Genomic DNA, 23,664 nt, shown 5'->3' on the forward strand with positions numbered 1-23,664 from the left:
AGGGGCCGGCCCGGGGCGGTGCGGACAGGGACGGGCGGTGCGGGAAGGGGAAGGGGCCGGCCCGGGGCGGGCGGTGCGCGATGGGGTCCCGCCGCCCGCGGGCCTGACCCGCCGGCCCGGCATGGCGGGCATCATCAAGAAGCAGATCCTGAAGCACCTCTCCCGGTGAGGCTTCCCCCTCCTCATCCTCCTTCTCCTCTTCATCCTGCTCATTCTCCTCATCTTCCTCGCGGGGGGCGAGCGGCCGGGCCGGGGGGTTTGGGGCCGGTGCGGAGCTGCCGGGCCCGGCGGGCTGAGGCCCGTTCGGGCTGCGGAGCCCGGGCCGGAGGGGCTGTCCGAGGGTCAGGGGCTGTCCGAGGGTCAGGGGCTGTCCGGGGCCGTGGGCACTGTGCTGTCGGGGGGCAGCGGGCCCAGCCTGCCCGGAGTGGCCCTGCCGCCCCTCACGGGTCGGAGCCCGGCTTTGCCCGGTGCCGGTGGCGAGCGCGGCCCGGCGGTGCCGGCCCTGGGCGGCGGCAGGGGAAGCTCGGCAGGCGAGAGGGGAACGCGAGCTCTGGCGGGGTGTTGCCATTCTATTCCGTCATTTTCCGTGAAGTTCGTGCGAGGGGCGTTGGGGAAGAGCGGGTGCTGCCGGCGTGAGGCTCTGCCGGGAAATGCGGCGGCGGGCCCTGGGCACATAGCGGTGCCTCAGTTTCCCTCACGGCGAGGAAAGAGCTGCCCGTGTTATCTCATGGCTGCGGGCACCACCTCGCTCTGCATCGCTGTGGGATCACAGGAGTGTGAGCAGAAAGGTGCCGTGCCCGTGAGGCCACAGCCCCGCACAGAGCTTGTCCTCTGCTCTCTGAGCAGCTCCTGCCATCCCCGCTGCTGGACACGCTCAGGTGCGCGGCGAGGGGGCTGAAGTGACCCGTGTGGGCTCAGTGCTGGTGTCACACACAAATCCCAGCCCTCTGAGGTGGGTCCTGGGGGTGTGCGAGCCCCAGACCATCCCCGCACACCGCACAGTGCGGGGTCTGTCCTGGGGTCACCGATGGCTCCATGCTCTGTCCCAAAGGAGGGGTGATGGAGCTGCTCTGGGTGCTGCTCTCAATGGATTTCTGACATCCCAAGCTTTCTGCCTCCTTCACCTCACACAGGTGTGTTGCAGTCAGTACAGATCCAGCCTGTAAGGATGCATTGTAGTATTTTGTAGCAGAGGGAGGGGGGTGAGAGCAGTTCTTGATAGAAGGTAAAGCAGAGCTGGGCTCTATCCTGGGTGCTGTTCCTGTGGGTGTTGTTCTCATGGACAGCTCTCTTTCTTTACATAAATACAGTGTTGCTGGTGCTTTTGCTTAATTTTGTATATCAGTCTGTCCTTACCACTGCTACAGCATATTCCTGCCCAAAGTGCCCCTTTTCCCCTCTGATTGGGCCAGTTCTTAATGTTCACCTGTGTATCCTTTGGGCGGTTCCAAGGAGAACAAGAAGTCCCAAAACATTCAGCATCTCTGCCTGTTTTCCTGCTAGCTGGACTTTATTGTTTGGGTAATTGATCCGATTCTGCCCCTCACTTGAACAAGGATTGTGGATCTTTGCAGAAATGCAATTTGAACCCAGTTTAATGGTGTATAAAAAAGATTAATTATTTTTCGTTTCACTTTTGTTTCCTCCAAATACCTCATCCTCACCCTCCCTTTGGGTTTTCTTTCAGCCACGCTCGTTTGCCTGGAAGAATTTTGCTACTGAATCATTAATCTGCCTTTATATTCTGCTCACATTTGCATATGAAATAATCCCTTACTCTTTTTGTTGTGTCTCCACTCGGGGTCCTTTCTGCACGGGGGGTGTGGTTTTGTCCCTCTTCCATGTGGAAATTTGCAGGAAAGCGGTCAGGAGAGGCAGCTGGAGCAGGGAAATGTGGATGAGGTGTTTCACCTGACTGTTCCTGTGATCCCACCTCACGTGAGTGACCGGGTCACAGCAGGGATCGCTGCAGCTGGGCTTGTGAAGGTATTTGAGAAGGCTCAGCCTTGTGTTGTGCTTCAGCAGCTTCAATTCCTAGAGCAGGAGAACCTAAAAACTTGCAGAGCTTTCGCCATCTGTGCCTTTCACTCCTTTGTCCTATATTTAGCTTGGAAAAGCAAACAGATTAGGTGGTTTCAGTGCTTGCTGCTTCCAAGCAGGCACAGGGCTGGGGAGTGTTTGGAGCCCAGCATCAGGGGCTCCCCCAGCCTGTAATTACCCATGGAAGCACATCCAATGCTTTAAAATAAAATCAATGAGCTGCCTTTACCTCTTCCTGGCCTTCTTTGAAAGGAGCTCCTTCTCGTTGTGTGTTTTTGTTTCAGGCAGTGCTGGCGTAGCCGCGGCAGATCCGTGTTCTCAGGGTGTGACAAAGGCCCTGTTTATCCACGAGCCCAACTGCCTCAACTTCGTGTGCCACTTTGGGATTTGAGTTCTCAGCACTGCAGTGGGAATCCTTGCCAAAATGGCTTTTATTTAATTTCCTTGGAGAGGTTTATCCCCTGCTGCCTATAACAGCTGCTTTGTGACGTTTTCTTGTGGGACACGTGTTGAAGCCTGTGAGCTTGTGGAGTAACAGGCACACCAGACATGGCTTCCAGAGGAAATGCAACGTGCAGTCCTGCTGGGAAGAAATAAAAGCTGGTGTCAGCAGAGGAGCAGCTGGACTGGGGTTTGGGGGCAGGTCTGAACACAGCAGAAGGAGAGCACAAATGTGTCTTACTGTGACAGGGAACTGCAGCTGAGGAATAACTTTGGGAACCTCTGAGAGCAGGGTGAAAAGGGAGCAGAGGAGACATGAGAGAGGAGTGAACAAGAAGATGGGATTTGTTCTGTGCCATTCAGGAATCATTGGAATGGGCTCTGTGGCTTGCACCAGGCAAGTCAGGCCATGTCGCCAGCTCTGCCTTTGCCCAGCACAGGAGTGTGGGGAATTCCCTGAGTCTAAAGAATGCTTTCCCCCCTCAGCTTGGATTTCTCACCCAAATGCTGCAGTCTGGGCGCTGCTGTGAGAGAACAGACCCTGAATCCCTGCTCTGTTTGCCTCTCCCTTGCCCTGAAGTGTTTTGCAGCATCGCTGCGTGCTCGAGCACTGCGCTGCAGCTGTGCCCTTGCTGCAGTCACAGCATGGCACATGCAGCTCCTCAGGGCTGTGGGACACCCTCAGAGGCAGGAAAAGCTACCACCAATAAAAGAGATTTGCTTACTACCAACCCTCCAGGCTTCTCCCAGTTTCCTGACCTTGGTTATAAATTACCTGGAAGCAATTTAGTGAGCATGGTGGGTAAGGAGGAAAGCAGAGAAACTGCATCTGGGAATGGCCTGAGGAAGCTGCAGAATCTCAGGTGATTTAGGCAGCAACACCTCTGACCAGCTTTGCAATTCTGGCTTTAGCTGTTTTAATATCCTCCTTCAGGGGTCAGGGAAATTCCTGTGATGACCATTTGCCTAAAATAGCTGTTGCAGCAGTGGGAAGTACATGAAACCACAGAGCTCGGAGTGTTTAAGGCTGATAGAAACTGTTACTTTTCCGTCTGCACAGCACGTGCTCTTCCTGCAGGTGATGGTTCCTTTGGTGCCCCGTGCCCAGGGTGGATCCAGAGCATGCAGCAGTTTGTGGCTGGACTTTATGAGGCAGTTTATGAGGAAGGAGCTCTGCCAGGTCCCAGCAGCTGCTGCTGGTGCAGCACCAACCCCCTGGTGATAAGCTTGTCTCTGTGCCCAGCAAAGCATGTAAGGCTAGATGTAAACACTTTACTCAATGTTTCAATTTGGAAATAATCTTGTTTTCCCAATACATTTTGATGGCTTCTTTTACTCTTAACATTTTTAATATAATGTATTTATTGATGGCAAGGCAGAACCCCAAGCTATTATGGGTAAAGTAACATGGATCTGTCTCTTCTTTGTTCAAGACAGGGTAGGAAAAGGAGTGAGCACAGACAGGATGTGGCATTTTCCCTTCACAGAGTCTGAAGTCTTCCCTTGCAAAGCTATGGTAGCTGTGCTGCACTTTGTTAGGAGAACCAAGTGATCAGTTTTATGGAGCTGCTGGGTGCAAAGTGTTTCTAACCACTTCTCCTTGGCTCCAGACACGTGTGTGCCATTTCTGGAATGCTGAATAGACTCTTGTTGCAGCAGAGGTAAATTACACTTGAGTAGCTCAGGAGGAAAATGTGGCCCGAGCTCCTTCAGTGCAGCTCTGGGCTTGCAGAGCCCTGCACTGACCCTGTGGAACCTCTGCAGAGTCCTTCAGCCTCACTGATGGAAGGGGACTCTTCTTTCTTATTTCTCCTGGACTCCCCGAGCCCTTGCCTCCCCTAGAGTGCTCAGTTGAGTCAGAATTAGGTAACAACCTGTTTGTTTCTGCACACAGGAGACTAAAATGATTGCAGGATGAAGAAGTGGAGCTTTGGACTAGTGCTTGAATTTATTTCTTCCTAGTTTTCTTTCTTCTGTTATTTGCTTGAGGATTATGTTTGGGAAATTCCCTGGCAAGTGCTGAGAGTTTGCATTCTGGATTTGTTGAGAGCATGGGGCAGCTGGCATTTAAACTTTACTGAGTGTCCAGGCGAGGAGCTGGAAATAGCAAAGGGAAGGTGGAGTTCAGCCCCTGGCAGAGACCCAGCCTCTCCTCTCAGCTGAGTTCCTGGTTTGCTTTCCAGGGCTCCCTGTACCCACCGAGGTGCTGGTGGGTGTGAAGCAAGGTGTCTCAGCGTTCAGAATGCTCTAGAGAAATATTTGTTGAGACAAGAAAGTGTCCTTGGTGCCAAGGGAGGCTGCAGCCTTGGGGAGGAGTGAGCTGGAATTCTGCTCTGTGTCATGGTTCTGTCTGATCTCCTTGGAAATGCTGATTTTTCTCCCTGCAAATTTAACTCTGAATTGAATTCTCAAGCCTTCCCTTAGCCTCGTTGTGTTGCAGGAGGTAACACAGAGCCAAGACAGCTGATGACTTATCAGGATGTTTTGAGTTTGGCTGAGAGGCCCAGCCTTTCATTCGGTGCAGTTGAAGCCTGGAAAAACAGAAAGCTGATAATGGAAAGCCACCAGCAGGGACACCAGATGTGCCTGAATCCACCCTGATAAGGAGCGTGGGACGGGCTGGCACCTCCTTACGTGGAAACTGTTTGCCCTGTAACCCAAGCAGGGTGAATTTCTCAGCCCACTGTCCACTTGGGAAGGAGCTACTCCCTCCCAGGATATCTGGGGTGCTCAGAGCTGTGCACAGGAGATGAGATGATGATAAATGTGCTGCTTCCTGTCTTCTTAACAATTGGGCAGTTTGGTGTTGATGGGATTCCCTTAAACTCTAAATGGCTTTGTGCTAAGAGGGTGTGATACCAGCTCCATCTCATGCTGCAATAATTAGTCCCATCCTCTGCTAATTCAGCGAGTTTTTCTTCCTCCTGTGCAAGTCTGCAGAGCAGCTCTGTGCCCACTCAGACAGAGTGGTCTCTGCTGACACTAAAAATTCGAGGAGGTAAAATGGCTTTTCTTCCTGAAAAAGCTTTTAGTTCTTCCTGTGTGTCTTTGAGCAGCTATTTTTTCCCTTTTTACAGAAGTTTTGATCACTTGCCCAGTTTTATTTCCTCCAAAATTATTTTTAAGTTCATCCTCAGTCATGTGTGCTGCACTTAAAGCTTCTGCTGCTGCCTTCCTTGAGAGCAGCCCTGATTTGGAAACTCACTGACCTTTCCTTTTAGCAGTCATGAACCTTTTGTTCTAGTAAACATGCTATATGGCTTCTGAGATAAGAGGTTATAATTTGAGGTGAAATGTCACATCACAGAGATTTTTGGGTTGTAGAAGATATTCCCAAGGAAGATGGAAATCCCACTAAATGCCCTGTCCAAAACCAGACCAGGCAACACTTGAAAAGATTTTTGGGAAGGAGCAAATCTGTGTTGGTTACAATACAGTTGTTGGGGTTTTTTTCCCAGTGTCCAATTCCTGTCATAATTGATTAAATTACATATTTTTATTCCAAATCAAAGCAGAAAATCCTCATCTCTTCCCTTGCTGTGACCCTTGTGGAGGCAAAACCCCCAGTGGTTCCTGGGCTGGTTTCCCACTGAGCTGATCAGTTCCTCCTTTCTGCCTTACCTGTGTTTGGAGGGACTTTCCAGCTGCTCCCTGCAGCTGTGGCTGGTGTCACAAGCCATGCACTTCCTTCTGCCAAGAGATTTTTGCTTGTCATTAAGCAAAATCAAGGTCACTGATGTACAGCTAATTAGTTCCCCCATAAAATAGCCATAGTGACAAAGGTATTAATAGAAATGCTCGTGTGGAACTGGGGGTGGTGGCTGTGTACAAGAGCCAGTGATGGCTGCAGGACTGCAGGGAGGAGGCTGAGGCAGAAAATGAGTATTTGAGAGGAAGGTTCCTGATCCATGTGGCAGCAGGGTAATGAGACAGGGATCTGAGGAGAAGTTTTATGATTTCAGATGTCTTCTGACATTATCTGTCCATTCATTTGCTCAGTTGGAGACAGTGTGGCGAGACAGCTACAAATGTGAACATAAATTTATTTATGATTCTAGCCTGGCTTTGGGCCAGCGGTCAGATTTACCCAAATTCCTCTTGCAGTCAGTGAGTTTGTGGCCTCTGGATATGCAGGCTGAGGAACTGGGCAGTTGTTTTCAGTAGTGACATCATGTTTTGATACATAGTCAAGCTGATGATTGAGCAAATAGATTTTCAGGGTTGACTTTTGTCAGAGTAATCCCAGCAGGCTCAAAAGGAGTGCTGCCCTGTGAGTTTACTGGCTCAGCTCTGCTTGACTTCTGATGAATCTGGGAAAAAAAAGATGAAATAAAAACGTGCAAATATCCTGTGGTGTCAGTTGTCCCAATAGCCACCATTTTCATTCAGGTTTCCCTAAGCCAGCAGCCCCTGCTGCCAAGGCCATTGCTGTGGGTGAGTGTGAATGGAGAGAGCCTGCCAGCATACATCTGCCACGTTCTGCTTTCCCTCCCTGGCACTGACCAAAGCAGCTCTTCTCAGGCAGCAGAGACTGGCACCTGTGGGCTCTGTGTTCTCAGGAACTCTCACCTGTGAGCCCTGTGTGACATGTGGCTGGGGAAGTGGCTCAAGTGAGGAGGTTATTCCATGGAAGGTCTGGGATTCCTGTACAGGGCAGCAGCTGAAAGCAGGGGCTGACAGTGGGCAACATACCCTGAGAAATTTGGGCCCTGGTTTAAAAGAGAATCTGTTTCCATTTGAGATTTATTTTTCAGAGTCTCCCTTCTGTTGTCCCATCATGGGTGGGGTCTGTAAGCTCTGCTTTGGGGATGGAATGGCACATTTTGGTGCATGGAATGCCTCATGAAAGGATTCTTTAATGGAGCCTGGTAGCACTGGAGGTGGGTTTGGTGCCTGCTCAGCAGGATCTCTGCAGCCTTTCCCTGCAGATGGTGATAAAGAGTTGCCTGGTTTGGCTGGATCAAGTTTCATACCTCACTCTAGACTGTGTCCTGTTTCACAGCTTTGGTTCTTCCACAGTGTGCTGGTGTTTTTGATACCTACACTCTGAAGGAAAGTGATGCCCTGGTTCAGACATGTGCTTGTGTTGCCTATAATCAAAAGGAAAAAAACCCTTGTATTAGAATAGTAAAGTAAAAAGCAGACCTTTATTTGGAAGCTTCCAGGTGTCGTGGTGGTGATGGGAACACCCAGAACTTAATTTCTACATTTTATAATGTTAATTAATTAGGATATCTTAAGAGGTACATCCTAGAGGAGATTCAGTTGCCCCAGTAACCTATTCCTGGGTCAGCCCCTTGGAATTGGTCCAAGGGGTTCTCTACCCCACTTCTGATTATGCCTTATTTTAGGACCCCTCCTTGGAATAAGACTAAACAATATTTCAGGAATGTGTTTAGAAGGTCAGCTTATTGTCCTAAAATCTAGGGGAGAAGGGTAGGAAAACTACTGGAGCTATAGCCAGGCATTAGCAATCTACAAAACTACAAATGGATGAAAAATATATAAAAAGCTTAAGCATCATTCCCTCTGTTTAGAAACTTGACAGTATAGAATTATAGGCAACACTTGTACTTTTCCTCTGCATTAGCAGCTGAAAGCAGCTTCCCCTCTGAGCACTCTTATCCTGGGATGAGGCTCCCAGCCCAGGGATGATCCTTCAGTGCAGGTGTGAGAAAGCTCAGCCAGTGGGAGCTGATCCCTGCCCACGCCAGCTTTTGAGCTTTAGTGCTGGGTATTACCTACCTGTCCATGCTGTGTTTGGTTTATTCTTGGCATCCAATCCCAGGCAGACACGGTGACATCAGCTTTCAGCAGAGCTGCTTTGACACAACACAAGGGTGCCCCTGGATTGCCTCTGCAGGTGTTTGCTCTAATTTTCAGCCGTGTCTGGGTTTGTGGGTGCTCACAGCAGGACTCCAGCCCAAATCATGTGAATTCCCAGTGCTCCCTGCCAGTGGAGCAGCTGTTGGAACACACTCTGCAGTTTTCATTTTCTTGGTGCTGATGCTGAGAAGCCAGGTGAACCTCAGCCACCTCCCTGGGCGTGTTCAAACAAGAAGCCTTTGGGTAGAGGGAGTGATGAGTTTGGAGGGAATGTGCAGCCTGGCAGGTGGTGCCAGCTTGGTGTGAGCTGGCTCAGGGCAGGGAGGGGACAGCAGGGACAGGAGCTGTCTGCAGGGGGAGAGCAAACTCACAGCTGTGTGCTCCCCTTCCAGCACTGCTACATCAACAGCACAGGGCTGACACCAGCATCTCAACACATCTGTCAGGCTTTCTCTTCCAGCAAAATGTCTGGAAAGGCCCTTTTGCCCCTGGAAGCCCTGGGCTGATGGCTCAGCTGCTGCTGCAGTGCCTCAGCCAGGTTGGTGCTGCACCCTGAGCTCCCTCAGTGGCTGCAGCAGCTGCATGCTGGCACTGTGGCTCTGGCTGCCCTCTCCTCCTGGGGCTGTGGCTGCTGCAGGAGCCCCTCGTGCCTCTCCCAGAGCACAGGAGCTGCAGGAGCCCCTTGTGCCTGTCCCCACGGTGGGTGCAGGGCAGAGCGTGGCTGGGAGCTGCTCCTGCTTAGGCTGACAATAGGGGCTTTCTTTCCATCCCGCCCTCTGGACCACTGTGCAGAATGAGAATTAGCATTGGCATGGAGGAATGTTGAAATAAGCCCTGGATTCAGTGGTGGGAAAGTTGTCTGGCAGGAACTCCTCAAGTCTGAATCCAGGGATGTTGGAATGCAGCCCCCTGCTCCCATGGAGGCAGCTCCTGCACTGGAGAGGGGTTTGATGGAGACAGGAGGGGTTTTGCTGCCACAGAGGGGTTCTGTGGCATGGAGAAGTGTTGGTGACACTTGTACAGCCTCTGTGACCTGCTGCCCTCTGAACTGGCTCCTCTGGCTCCTTAGGGGCCACTCTGGTTTTAATCAAGGCCGAGGCTTTCCCACCTGGATCCTTTGCTCTCAAGCAGTCCTGCTGCAAGTCTTTCATCCATGACACTGAAATCTCAGGCACATGAGGGATGTGAAGGGCTGCACCCAGGGGAGGTGAACACTGGCAGCCCTGGGGAGGAGGAATTTCAAGCAGAGAAAACAGAGGAGGGAGCTGGGCAGTGTCTGGGAGGGGAGCTGCTGTTTGGCCCTGCTGACCAGAGAGCAGGCTGGGCTGCAGTGCTGGTGTTAAGCAGAGACAGCCACAAAAGTCATTCATTAATGATCTTTTGCTTTCCTGGGTGAAAAGAATCTAGAGAATTAAACTTTCCACCGCTGACACGGCAATTCTGGGGGCAGTAAAACTGCTGAGCTCTTGCAGTTTGGCTTTGGTTTTCTTTGGTTTTGTCCTAGGGCAGTTTTGCAGGTTTATAGGATCCAGAGCTTTAGAAGGAAATTTTCAGTTTCTCAAACCTGAATTTAGTTTAAAACAAAAAAAAAAAAATTCCTCCAAATGTCAAAGTGTAGAAATGTTTATTTTTCTGGAGCGACCAACTTGCCTTGGGTTTAAAAATGTCAGAAAAGATTTAACAAAACAGCAAACAAACTCTGGTATTAAAATAGGTCTGAAATGCTCCTGCAGTCTCATCAGATTGCTGGGAGCTGTTTGTGAGTTTCCTCTTTCTCCCCTTGAAGGTTTACCAAGAATCTCTCTCCAGACAAAATCAACCTGAGCACGCTGAAGGGCCAGGGGCAGCTGACCAACCTGGAGCTGGATGAGGAGGTGCTGCAGAATGTTCTGGAGCTGCCCACCTGGCTCGCCATCACCCGGGTCTACTGCAACAAGGCCTCCATCAGGGTGAGCAGAAACAACTTCAAATGGATGAAGTTATCCATTTACAGGCAGAATTGCTGTGGTTGTGCATCGACTTGCACTTTGCACACTGAGCTCTTACAAATTCTTCCTCCTTGTGCTTTTTAGAGGAAAAAAAAGTGGTTTTTTACTTGTTATAAGCTGTCAGGTTGTTTCATTGCATATGGTACTAACCACTGTTGCATTACATGAACTCAGAAGTTTTAAGGACATCAAAGAGACTTTCTATAAAAGAAATATGATTCTGTTCTGCCAAGTGACAGTAAAAGTGAGCCTGTCTTACTCATCTGATGTGCTCTGTTTTTAGAGTCAGATCTGCTCGGTTTAGTAACAAACATTTGTTCTCCCTCCTACAAGAACTGCAGAGTGAACGTTGCTGTATGAAAATAAAATGGAGCTCTTTGGTTTGTGCACAGTCTTCAAAAGAGTTGTGTGACTTCCAGTAACAGCAGCAGTTAGTTGTAAACTCTTAAAGGCCAGCAATGTTCCCCACAGCAGAATTTGACCTGCAGAATATCTATTACTCCTGATGATATGTGAGATCCAAAAGCTCAGCTAGGTTTGTAGATCTGGTGTCTGGAATGTCTTTTCCTTTCTCTGTGTCTTGTCTGACCTGGATACAATGAGACATTGCAGACATTTCTCAGAGAAATGGGGCTCAGAGTTTGGGCTGAGAAGTTTTCCTGCAAATTCTGAAATTTTCCAATGCAAAGAGCGCTCTGATAACCTCAACTTTATTGTTTCAGATCCAGTGGACAAAGCTGAAAACACACCCAATCTGCCTGGTAATGTTGCCTCTCTTGTCTTCTTTCCTTCCTTTCTCCCTTCTTCTTTTCTTCTTTTTCTTCCTCACTCTTTTTAATCTTTTCTGCTTGAGAAAAATTCTGGAGAGTGAAACCATCAAGTGCTCAATTTTTCTTGGGACCTGAATCCTCCAGGCCCTTAGCACATAGGGCCATGAGTACCCTCCTGTGAGTCCCTCATTTCACTGCAGGATGGAGCCAGATGAGCTCCCAGGGAAGTCCAGGGCCACCCTGTGCCTGTTTTTTGTTGGTTGTTTTCCCACTCTTGGGGTTTCAGGTTACCCACTGACCCTGATGGTGTGAGAGCTTTAACACATGAGACTCTTGGAGTCTCCAGAGCTGGTTGTCCCTGGCCTGGAATCTCCCCCCAGGGCTTGAGGCTTGGTGTGGTGTTCATGGCTCCCACGTTGTGTCTGCAGTACCTGGACAAGGTGGAGGTGGAGATGAGGACGTGTGAGGAGCCTCGGCCGCCCAATGGACAGTCCCCCATCGCCCTTGCTGCTGGACAGAGGTCAGACCCCGAGCCCTGCAGCTTCTCCCTGCCCTCCTGCTGGGGTGTGAGCTGCTGTTCTTGATTCACCCCTGGCCTCCCTGCTCTCGGTTTAGGTGCTTTTGGTGTTGCTTATAAACCTCTCTGTGTGAGCCTCACCTCTGCCAGGCCTCTCGTCATGACATGGGGGATCTTCTCTTTGCAGTGAATATGGCTTTGCTGAGAAGGTCGTGGAGGGGATGTTTATTGTTGTCAATTCCATCACCATCAAGATTCACTCCAAGGCCTTTCATGCTTCTTTTGAGCTGTGGCAGCTCCAGGGCTACAGTGTCAACCCCAACTGGCAGCAGAGTGACCTGCGCCTCACCCGCATCACGGACCCGCAGAGGGGAGAGGTGAGGCTTTGATGAATGACTTTTCCTTGTTTCATTTCTTGTCTTCTGAGTGTTTTGGTTTTTTTTTTTTAAATTCTTGAAGTTGTGAAAATCCCAGCATTTTCCTGTTTTTCTCCTCCTGGGCAGGTTCTGACGTTCAAGGAGCTCACCTGGCAGACCCTGCGGATAGAGGCAGATGCCACGGAGAATGGGGATCAGGATCCTGTCACCACTCCTCTGAGACTCATCACCAACCAGGGGAGGATCCAGATCTCTCTCAAGAGAAGGGTGAGAGCTTTCTCCATGCTTTGCAGGATGTGGTCTCACTGCCTGGTGCAGAGATGATGAGTATTTCCTCCCACAGTCCTCAACAGCCCTTCTCTCCCTATAGAAATGTTGAGCCCAAACTCTTGTATCTCTCCATGTTTTCTGTGAGAGACAGCTGTGTTCTTACCAAATGTCAAAGCAGTTTCTTTCCCAGGGGAGGATCTTGTGGATGGAGTGAGTTTTTCAATCTGTTTGAACATCCTAAGGAGAGCTGTCATCTCCTTACTGGGAGCTGAAAGCCTGGCAGCCTGATTTTTAGCTGTCAGTGGAAATGTGATGATTTAAAAAAAAAATTAATTAAGCAGTGAGCAATTTGAGCAATTTGTCTCTTAAAGAGGAGGTGGCTTTGACTGCTATCCATCTGAGAGGAGGTGCTGTGGATATGCACCAGATAACATCCCTCAGAGGAGTTTCACAGCAGTCTCCCTTCTTTCTGCCTCTGTCTGTGGGGGCAATTTTTGAAGTCCCTAACTCCTTTCTATTTCAGACCAAAGATTGCAACGTGGTGGCCTCCAAGCTGATGTTTCTGCTGGATGACCTGCTCTGGGTGCTGACAGACTCTCAGCTGAAAGCAATGATGAAATATGCTGAGTCTCTGAGTGAAGCCATGGAGAAATCTGCTCAGCAGAGGAAAAGCTTGGCACCAGAGTCTGTACAGGTGGGTGAGTTTGGAAGTTGGTCTGCCAGGGAAAAGGGCAGTTTCTGTTTGTGTGGCATCTGGCCCATATTCACAGCATTTTCCTTGGTGGGAACTCAGGTCAGTGTCATGTGGGCTGTGGGGTCGTGAGGTGACCAAATGAGTGGGATTCATTGCCAATAAAATACATTTTCCAAGTCAAGGATGAGGGAAGAGGAACATTTCTGCTGGAGTTGGAAGCTCCATGGAAGCAGGGATGCACATGTAGTGCAGTGAGGTTGCACAGGAGGGATGGGGAATACTTGGCCCCATTTTTCCCAGGAATCTTAAAACATCTTCCAAGATAAGTGCATGCAGCTGGCAGAGCCACAGACAAAGGTGGGAGCACCGGAGAGGATCCAGATCCTGGGAACCCCAATTCAATCCTATAACCCCATGCCTTAGAGGCTGGAAGATTTGCATGAGTTGATGAATTGCCATTATAACCTCTGTGTTTTCCCTCTCTCTGAGATCTCACTGAGCCTGTCCCCCTCCCACAGACCACCCCCCCTGCTCCCAGTGCCCAGCAGTCGTGGGCTCAGCCCTTTGGAGCCAGCCCCAACGCCAGCAGCATCGGGCAGTACTTTGACAAGCACGACATGAAGGAATCCTCCTACCACCTGCTCATCTCCCGCCTGGACCTGCACATCTGTGACGACAGCCACGCCCGGGAGGCAGGTCAGGAGCAGGGAAACAGCAGCACAGGGAAGGACAGCAGCTGAGACAGTGATTTTGTGGCTGGAAGAGGGTTGGGAAGCACTGGGGTTTTGTAGTTTGGGATTTGAGTTTCCAGGCCTGGTTCTTACCATATAAACTGTTGGTTCAGGTGTCCTTCTCCTGGCCTAGGACAAGGTTTTGGTGCAGATTCCTAAAGATAGGACCCTAATCCTGGCTGTGGTGGTAGTCAGAACAAGGTGGTTCTGGATTCTCCTGGGTCAGGGCTTGGATTGCAGAGCTGACCATGGTTCCTCTGCTCTGTTCCTCACAGGTGCTCTGAAGCATGGGATGCTGGGTGGTGCCATCCAGCTGACCTTCAGGAGGATGGCTTTTGATTATTATCCTTTCCACAGGGCAGGTAGGGAGCCTGTGGCCTCACAACCTGAGGAGGGGGATAAAAAAGGAGTTTAAAGAACTCTTCTATGATTGCAGGCTGGACCAGAAGAAAGAAACTGCATTTTTAAAGCTGGGATGTTTGCTTTTCTGCAGGAGATGCCTGCAAGCATTGGGTGAGGTACAGTGAAGCAATGGAGACTCGGGGACAGTGGGCAAAGAAGTTGGTCAGTGAATTTCAAAGCAAGATGGAGAAGTTTTATGAAGAAACAGACCCTGTGTTTGCCAGGACTCCACTTTCCCCTTTCAAAAAGAAACCAGGTAAAGGTGTTTGAAAAAACAGTGAAGCAGGAGGTGGTACCAATTTTGCTCCATCCAGCAAATTCTTTAGTTGCCTGTCCCCAGCTGAGCAGGGTGGTTTGTTGGTGCAGGAATGCATAGCACTCTAAAAATCATAAATATAATGGCAAAGGAAAGTGGCTGGCAGAGCACTGCAGCCAGGATGGACAGGCTGCAGTGGATTATTGTTGGGTTTCTCCATAAGATACAAGGATGAAATTACATACTTAAGACCTGGTTAGGAATGTGTTCTCTCACCACAGAACAGACTCACCTTTCACAGTGTTCTTCCTTCAAAAGTCCTGGGTGCTTCTCCTGCCCAGCTGTGTTCAGCCATTTCTAATTCTGGGGATTAGTTCTGCCCGGTAAGCACAGAGGTGTTGGTACTGGTGGTGCAAAGAAGGTGACTAAAACCCTGTCTGTCCCCACAGAGGCTCCCCAGAGTGGCCAGAGGAGCCCCCCAGAGAAGGGCCGGGCTCCCCCCACGAGTCTCCCGCGGCTGCGGCACCCGCCCTGGCAGCGGCTGCGCTCCAGCTGCCTGCTGGTCAGGGTGGATGACCTGGATGTGCACCAGGTAGGGACCTCAGCACTGCCTGCACGTGGCAATGGCACTGCTAGAATGGAAATTATAGCGTTCAGTATGTGATTCAAGATATGATTGAAAGAATCATGCAAATCCTACATCCGAAACGCTGCCAGGAGAGCCTGAATGCTGTTAGGGTGTTGTCTGTAAAACTCTAAACCCTTTTAAACTGCTGGTAGTTTTAATGTTCAGAGGGAACTGTATAACCACAGGTTCCTGCCCTTTGTTCCTATCTAAGCTTACAGCAAGCATTAGGCAGGCCCAGTGTAAAACATTTCATGCCTTTGAGAAGTCAGTGAGGATTTTTGACAAAGGAGGAGAAAGTCTCACCTCATGTTTCTGCCCTGGATCAGGCCCTGCATCCATGTGCCCTGTGTCCATCCAAGAGCTGGTTTTGCTCTTTGGAGCACCAGGTACTATGATGGACTTGCCAACGTGCTGTGATCTTGCAGAGAGCTGTAACAGATTTCTGTTCTGTTTGCTCACGTCACCTAATTCTGCTTGTCACAGCTCTTACTGGCACTGACAGAGACACAAAGAGCTAAATTCCCTCAAAGGAGAGGAGTTGGCAATATCAGCAGGTAGAAGAAAATTATGTTTTTGCTTGAAAGCAGTGTATGTTTGATGTGTAAATGAGGCAGATGGAATACAGGCAACTGTGGGGTCACTGGGGCACTTGGGTTTGCCAAGTCTGAGTTCTGCACCACTGCATTTCCTTCTGTTTTCAGGTCTCTACAGCGGGGCAGCAAAGTAAGAAACCCTCCACCTTGCTTTCCTGTAGTAGAAAAATCTTCAAACTCCCTGACCAGGTCTCTGCAATCCATATTGAATTCACAGAATATTACTTCCCAGACAATCAGGACTTTCCAGGTAATACATCAAGGTTAGCACCTTCTTTCACAAGTTTCTTAAAGAGCATCAATGGTCTGGATGTGTTACCCCTGTTAGATATTCTCTGTCCATTGTTGTTTATTTTTCTGATGTTTGCCATCCTATTTTTTTTTTTTTGCCTGTGGGAAGATGGGATGGAGTTTGTGCACAATGTGGAAGTTGTGCTTGCAGGAGGGAATTGCAGCAGCTGCTGTTTGCCCAGTTCCTGAGGTTCAGCCTTACTGGGAGCCCTGGAGCAGAGCTGTGGGGAGCTCTGGGTGCTGTCCCAATGGGTCACCTCATTCCTCTGGGTGCACCACAGCAGCTCTCCTTCTGAGATGTGTCTCCCAGAGGTAGTGAAGCCCCTGCATTGGTGCTGTCAGTGCAGGTTCTGCTCTGAGCTGCACAGCACCCAGGGGCCTTTCCTGCTATCATTAATGTGTTTCCTTCTAGTTCCATGCCCAAACCTGTACATGCAGCTGAACGGCCTGATGCTCACCCTGGACACACCGAGTGTGCTCTGGATAAACCTCTTCTGCCTGGACCTGTGTCGCAGCCTGGAGCAGTTCAAAGCCATCTACAAGCTGGAGGACTCAGGCAAGCGGGATGAGCACGTGGACGTCCGGCTGGACGGCTTCAGGCTGAAGGTACCATTCTTCTCCTTCCTTTCCCACTCTTCAGTGTTCTCTCTGTGGAAGGAACATGAGACCAGGACATGGCTGGAGTCCTTAACAGGGAGACAAACCTGCTGCCTAACTCTGACTTTGCTCTGTCTGCCCCTTGTGTTGGTTTTGTTTGGTCTGTGGGCAGTAAAGCTGGTGCTGGAGTTCTCATCCAGAATAAACCTCTGCTATTCCTGTCTCACCTTTCTTCCCCCTGCAGCTCAGCATCCCCGTGGATAAGAAAGTCACGGAGCACCGGGACCGGCCACAGGCCCTGTGTGTTTGCATGGCAGAGGTGACAGCCACCAACACCCGCCACGCTCCCTCCTGCAGCTGCCAGGACCTGCAGAGCCTCTTCCGGAAATTCGCGGGCTCGCAGTTCTTCCACTCCAGCTATGCCCAGTTCCCCCGGGGGCAGGACAGGTTCAGCCTCCTGCACACCCTGTTCCTGCGCCACGCCTACCACGTGGATGACAGGCCACAGAAGCACCCAGGCTTTCCCCAGCTGCCTCACAAAACCTCTGCCTCGGAGGATCTGTGGTCTGTGAATTTCAGTGAGCTCTCGCTGGGATTTGAGGGGGCTGAAAGCTCCAAGGGCAGAGTCCTTAGCTTTATTGACCCTTTTCCCCTTTCCATATGGGCCTGCCTGCCCAAGAGGTGGGGGCAAGCTCAGATATCTAAACGACAGGAACTGGCCACCTCTGAGGTGAAAATCAAGCCTTCTGCCAGCTTTAGCAACCACTCCAAGAACGAGAACCTTTCCAGAGAACACGGTGTTTGTCAAAGATCAAAGACTGACCAGGATCTGAGGAATATCTATAAGGCTCCAGACACGATGGATGTCTTGGGAGAATCTGACTGTGAAGTTGATGATGGAGTAGACAGTAAAGAGCTGGAAGCCTCTGCTGATATCCACGTGCTCATGTCCTCCTCTGTCCACGTCAAAGTTCGGCTCAACCACTACCAGTACTTGGTGCTGCTCAGGATGAAGGAAGTTCTGCAAGCACTACAGGAGCAGCTGGCCCAAGATACCCAGGAAATGACCGGGTCTCCTTTAGATCCCATGTCTGCTTGTGTGGGAGTTATGTTCCACAGTGCAGAGGTGGCCCTGCTCATGGCCCCTGCTCCAGGGTCTGTCCTGGAGCCCAGGTCCCTGGACTCGGACACAACCAGCCTGATCGAGTCTGAGCTCTCACCCTCCGACAGCAAGGAGGGGCTGGCAGCTGAAGAGAAGGAGCTGAAATCAGAGAGCAGTTCGGAGAAGGGCTTGGGCAGCACCTCAGAGCTCCCAGAGGACAGTGGGACCCAGGACACTGGTGCCAGTGTCCAGCTGGAGAGGCTCCCGAGGTCCGCGAGCGACGGAGCCCTGGGCGCAGCTCCCCGCGGTAAGGGCGCAGAGGAGAAAGGCTTGATAGAGGAAGCACACGAAGCTGTGGAAGCCCTGGCTGCAGAAAGACCAGCAGAGAGCAGCAGCCACCCTCAGAGCCCCCCTGCTCTCCCTTCCAGCCCAGCCTCGGACACTCAGCCCTCGGGCAGAGGCGTCGCCCTCAATGGCCAGGCAGAGCTGATCCCGCTGCGCAGCATCGAGGAGGAGCTCTCCAGTGCCCTGCACATCACCAAGGACGCCACGAAGGAAGCTCTGCACGCCACCATGGACCTCACCAAGGAGGCCATGTCCCTCACCAAGGATGCCCTGAGCCTGAGCCGGGACAAGATGACCTCCACCATGCAGAGGATGCTGTCCCTGCCCCCGGCCAGGTGAGCAGGGCAGGCTCCTGAGCTGCAGGAGGGGAACACAGAACCTCCACTCCCTTTCTGTCTGTTGTGTCTGGGCTGGAGATGGGTTAAGTGTTCATCTCTTGGGGCTGTTCTGAGGATACTGAATCTGACTTGCAAGTGGTCAGTGACCAGCCCAACACTCAGATCATCTGCAGGCTCAGCTGCCTGCCTTTATCCCTGGTTTTTTGGGTTTTCTGTAGGGATTCTGTGCCCAAGGCAGAGGAGGGAGCGGTGACCCCGGGCGGGGCGGGCAGCGGCCGGATGCGATTCTTCTCCATGAAGAGAACCTCATCCCAGCACTCCTTTGACACCACATCCGTGGATGGGAGTGGCCCTGAGGACGGGCTGTCCGTGGACAGCGATGGCAGCGATGGCTTCGTGATGCTCACAGACTCTGGTAAAGCCCTTGGCTTTTCTGTGCCCACCCTCCTCTCACAGGGGTGATGCTTTGTGCCCCAGGCAGCTCATCCTGTGCTCCTGTGGAATCACTTCTGCTGCTGTGAGTTGCCTCACAGTGTCTCTTTCTGCTTTCTGCTTTTGTAGGTGCCTGTTCTTTGAGATGAGGAGGGTAAATCAGTGTGGGGTGACCCTGCAGGTCCCAGTGGTGTCCTGAGGGCTGCAGGGGCTGTGATGTGCTGGTGGTGGGTGGTACAGAGCATTTAGGAAGGGCTGGTTGGATACTGAGTACTCTGGACATCTTTCACTTCAACCCTGTGTTGCTTAAGCACATCTGAGAAGCTTGAGAGAGATGGATCTCCTGAGAGGCCAGAGGTTCAGGCAGATGCTGATGTCAGGACTTCCAGAAAAAGAAATGCAATGGAGTTGTTGTTACTTCCATTTCAGAACCCAGCCTGGACCCCCTTTCTTCAGGGCAGCTTCCCCAGGCCCACACTGACACGGGCAGCAGAAGCAGCCTGGTGGCAGAGGACGAGGGTGGAGTGTCCCCTGAGGTGAACAGCTCCACGTCCCAGAGTGAAGAGCCCAGTCTGCAGCTGGTCAGTGCCTGGCACTGGGATTCTGTCCCTGAGGGGCTCTGGAGGTGTTTGCTGTAACCAATGAGCTCTTGGTGGCTGTTTCAGGTGTCTGTCCTCGTGCTGAAGATGAATGAGGTGAACTGTGCAATAGAGGTACAAGGAGATGATTTGTCTGTGGCTTTACAAGTGATGAACGTGGTTCCAGAGCAGCTGAACAACGTTGGCATGTGGCAGTTCCTGCGTGGCTACGTGGGTAAGATGCTGAACTGTTAGAACTTTTATATCATCCTCCCTCAGGGAATATTCCATTAACTGGGGCCTCAGTGTTTGGGGTGGTTAGGATTGAACATAACTCAAGTGTGAGGGTTCAGATTTGGCATTTGAAAAATGTTTCCCAAGTGCCTACATAGTCACTCTGTGGTGCCTTGTAATCATTGATTGGGAGTTTTTAAATTGCTGAGGATGCAGAAATTAATTAAAAGTGAATAAAGCTGTCTGGGGAAGCCATGAAGTTAATCCTGATCTGAGAAAAATACTTTTGGGTCTACAGTACTTCCCCTAAATTTGAATTTAAAAAAAAAAAACAAAACCAACAAGCCAAACTTAAAACAATTAACTGTCCCCCCCAACACTCCAAAAAATGTAACCAAACAAAACCAAAAGCAGCTCCAAACCTGAAGTGGAAGTGTGAGCAGTTCCCAGGCTGTAGATCCTGCCTTTCCCAGTCCTCCAGTGGCCACGGTGGAGCCAAGGGATGAGGAAAGACTGGTCAGCTCTGGAGAGTGAACCAGGGCAGTGGGTCAGCTGTGGAGGCAGAGTTGGGGCACTCTGGAGAGCACCTGGGACAGTTCTGGGGGACAGAGTTGTGGCAGCTCTGGAGAGTGAGTGGGGCACTGGGCCGGGTCCTGCCCATGCAAAACAGGGGCCAGTTTTACAGTGTGGTGAGAGAGGGATGTGCCTGGGACCTTAAATGATGCAGCTCAGTGATGTGAGCTCTTAGCCCTTCGAAACTGGGATTTCTCTCACGTGAGGGGTGATGTCAGACCACGGTCACTCAGCTGAGATGGGCGTTCCACGCTGCCCTTTCTGACTGCTGTGTGATCCCTGGCCCCGTTGTGCAGCGAGATCTCTCTGCCCCAGCTGCAGGGGACGCGGGTGTGGAGAAGGCAGCGGGGCCTGGGCAGCCCCAGCCCGAGGTGTGCCTGCGCCTGCAGTCGGGGCCGGCCCAGCGCAACGGCTTCCTGCAGCTGCTGCTGCACAGCCCCTGCACCCAGCTCTGCACCTCCTGCCTCGCCAGCCTGGCGCCCTTCCTGGAGGATGAAGTCATCCCAGAGGTCATCCCCATGGAGATAGAGGTGGTGGATGCCAAAATCACCTTGAAGGTGAGAGATTCCCCCCTGGGAGGAGCTCGCTTGCAGGGTGGCACTTGGGGAGGGATGCTGTGGGAATGCTGGGGGCCTCTGTAGAGCTTCTCTTCTCCTGAGACTGCTTGGTTTTGCTTCTAAAAGCAAAACTAAACCTAGGCATGAATAAGGAACATAAGGGAAGTGTGTAGCTGTACACCCTGTACATAAAGCCAGGCCTTTCCCTAGGGTGGCCTCAGCCCCGTGAGTCTGGCAGTTCTCCTGAGACTGCAGACAAGGGAAATCCTTTCAAGAGCTGTCACAGCTGCTCACCCCCTCTCTGCTTCATGTTCCTCCAGGATGACAGCCCCCCAGTGTACCCCACGTCCCCTGGCCCTGTCCCCATCACCTTGGCAATGGATCACCTCGTGGTGAGGCGCAGGGATGACGGTGTCTTCTATCTCACAGGTGAGTCACTCCTGCTTTTATTGTCCCCTGCACCCCCAGGCTGTGCTGGTGGACACTGGGATGTGAGGGATGCTGCTGGGAAGGATGGGCTCTGAGGTAGGAGCAGTCCCTGTGTGTGTTTCCTGATGTGGGACAGTCCCTGCCTCTGTTCCCTGCTGTGAGAATTCATGTCTGGTGTTTCCTTAAGAACACCATTATTACCTTTTAGTTCCTCCATTTTAAAGGGGAAAAGAGAATTTTATTTCCCTGCGTAACAAGAGGGAAAAAAAAGGGGAAATACATTAATTATTTTTTTGTTCTGAGAGCCCTGCTGTGTGAATGTCCACATCTGAGTGGGTTCTGTTGCTTTCCAGCTTCCCAGGGGAAGGACTCAGTGAAACAGGAAAAACCTGTGTCAGTCCCTGAGGAGCAGAAGGCCCCATCAGAGTCTGTCTCACCAGCCCCAGCAGCAGGAGCACGTGGGCTGCAGGTGAGTCACTGCTGCTGCCTGGACAACAGAGAGCTGGAAATTCTCTTTTGCCTTGGTGTGTTTGCAGTCCTGGCAGGTGTGGTGAGCTGCAGGAAGGGAGTGCCCCGAGGAGCAGCCTGTGCCTCCTCCCATGAGTGTTCTAAGGAGTGAGGGCACCTTGCCCAGCATGAACTCACTTGTCCCCTTTCAGAATCTGGTTGGGGATTGTTTTCTGGTTGGCTCCATCTTCCCCACTGTGTCCAGTTCCTTGTTGGAAAAGCAGCAGTTGAGAGGTTCCCAAAAAGAGAAGTTCTGTCACTGTGTAATGGATCCCAGAAGCTCCTGCTTTGGTTTTCCTTGGGCAGCTCACTGTGTACCTTGAAGGCTCCTGCCTTGTTCTCTGCTTGTCTCCTGCAGCTCAAGCAGGTGCCAGAGCTGCAGAGGGAGCTCCAGACCTTGAAACTGGCCCTGGCAGAAGCCAACATGGACAAGGCTCGTCTTCTGCAGGAGATCAGGAAGTACAACCCCCTGTTCCAGCTCTGACAGTGCCAGGGACAGGCCACCAGCACCAGCAGGGCAGGTTTGGTCATTTCGCTGCCAAACGGGTCCAACCCAGGACTGGAACCAGCTGTGACTGCAGAGACTGGGCAGGGAGGGAGGGAGGGAGGGGCCTGGCTGAGGGAAATGGGAGCTGTGAGGAGGAGTTTGCTCTGCTCTGGCCAGCCCACAACCACCAGGTCAGATTTGGGGGGGCACACCCCATGTCTCCTCATCTCTGGGTGTTTTTCAGCCTCCAGCTTTTGTGGTGACTTCTGGAGATGTTCCATGCTGGGGTTTCTGCTCCTTTCACCCTTCCTAGCTGTGTTCTTGCCCAGCTCTGCACACCAGGGCCCACAGCAGGAGCAGGGTGGTCACCTCAGCCCCTGGGCAGTGCAGGACAGCGGGGGCAGAAAGGGCAGGGCTCTGCTGGGAGAGCAGGGCTGCTGTCACTGGAACCAGGGATGGCATTCCCACTGTGGAGTGAGGGCACACAGCTCACTATTCCCACAAGAACAGGGTCGGGATAGTCCAGAAATTCCTTCCTTTTCATAATTCCTTGTGGAGAGGTGGATGCAGCGTATGAGACTTCATTCCCACTTTATCCCACAATGTTTGGCTTGATTGGTGCAGGAGTTAATTCCTTACAAGGCACTGTTTAAACTTTTACTATGAAAGAACAGGGTGAGGGAGGTTGGTTCAGTCTCAGGTGATGCCCTGGGTGTTTTTTGGGGTGCACCTTGTCCTCAGAGCTTTGTGTGCCCCAGTTCCCCAGTGGGGAGGAGGAGGAGGAGCAGCTCTGGCTGCTGAGGAAGGAGCTGGGGGTTTCCAGCACTGGGTGGGATCTCAGCAGGGCTGAGGGGCTGCTGGGGATGGGACCCCAGAACCTGCCAGCCCTGCTCCCAAAAGGAAACCACTGGAGCAGCTCCCTGGGAGCACTGCTGCATTTTGTGTCACCAAACCTTTGTGCTGCTCCCTCTCCCCGGGGGAGCTCTGAGAACTGCTTGCCTGAGGTGGAATGCCACGGCGTTCCTGCTTTTTCTTCATTCATTGCTTGAAAATGGGAGGTTTCCCTCTTCTGCTTTTTTGAATTTTCATGACATTTTGTGTGTGGGAAGGGTATGCCAAGGGTGTGCCCAGCCTGCAGGGTCCCACAGCTCCTCCCACTGAGGCTGGGCACAGCTGGGGCCAGGTTGTTTACAGCAAATTCCTGCTCCAGCACCTTCAGTCCGTGGGTTTTGTGGAAGAATCCAAACATTTCCTTTGCTTTGAAGGCCCAGTAAAAAGGAGTGTCACCCAAAACCTCCTGGGTCCCCCCAGGTTGTAAATATCAAAGTTTACTTTGTGGAGCCTCTGGTTCAAGGATTCTTGCAGTGTTCCAGGGAGCCCTGCCTGGCACAGCAGAGCACTCAGCAGCTCTCCCAGGGGCAGGAGCAGCTCCCTGGGAGGGGATGGGGGAATGTGCAAGGCTGAATTGAATTTGAATTTTAGGCAGCATTGCAACTCTGCTGCAGTTTGTTTCCACTGATGCATTTATTGGTTCTGTGAACCAGGAGCAGAATTAAACTCATTAACCAGGCTTGGATCTCTTCTCCTGCTTTTCCTTCCCCCTCCATCCCAGCACTGCTGGTTTTTGGGCAGCTCCTGGATTTGGAAGCACAGCCCTGACT

General features: G+C 51.6%; 1 protein-coding gene across 3 annotated transcripts; it reads left to right on the forward strand.

Annotated features, from left to right (window-relative positions):
- Positions 1 to 23,573, forward strand: BLTP3A (bridge-like lipid transfer protein family member 3A). Of its 3 annotated transcripts, none has more exons than XM_064399061.1 (21): positions 1 to 165; positions 10,094 to 10,256; positions 11,018 to 11,056; positions 11,494 to 11,585; positions 11,770 to 11,959; positions 12,086 to 12,226; positions 12,753 to 12,923; positions 13,442 to 13,619; positions 13,930 to 14,016; positions 14,148 to 14,312; positions 14,762 to 14,904; positions 15,642 to 15,783; positions 16,237 to 16,430; positions 16,666 to 18,203; positions 18,425 to 18,621; positions 19,068 to 19,219; positions 19,304 to 19,451; positions 20,339 to 20,580; positions 20,901 to 21,009; positions 21,363 to 21,478; positions 21,875 to 23,573. In XM_064399061.1, exons 1-21 carry the CDS (start codon positions 122 to 124, stop codon positions 21,998 to 22,000), a joined length of 4,377 nt encoding a protein of 1,458 aa, XP_064255131.1. In that variant the 5' UTR covers positions 1 to 121; the 3' UTR covers positions 22,001 to 23,573. The 3 variants fall into 3 exon arrangements, with proteins under 3 accessions (XP_064255131.1, XP_064255133.1, XP_064255132.1); XM_064399063.1 differs by lacking the exon at positions 1 to 165 and adding an exon at positions 4,099 to 4,142; XM_064399062.1 differs by lacking the exon at positions 1 to 165 and adding an exon at positions 9,468 to 9,514.
- Positions 23,574 to 23,664: the final 91 nt, after the last annotated feature.

Source organism: Passer domesticus, chromosome 25, assembly GCF_036417665.1.
Source record: "Passer domesticus isolate bPasDom1 chromosome 25, bPasDom1.hap1, whole genome shotgun sequence".
Classification (NCBI taxonomy): Eukaryota; Metazoa; Chordata; class Aves; order Passeriformes; family Passeridae; genus Passer; species Passer domesticus.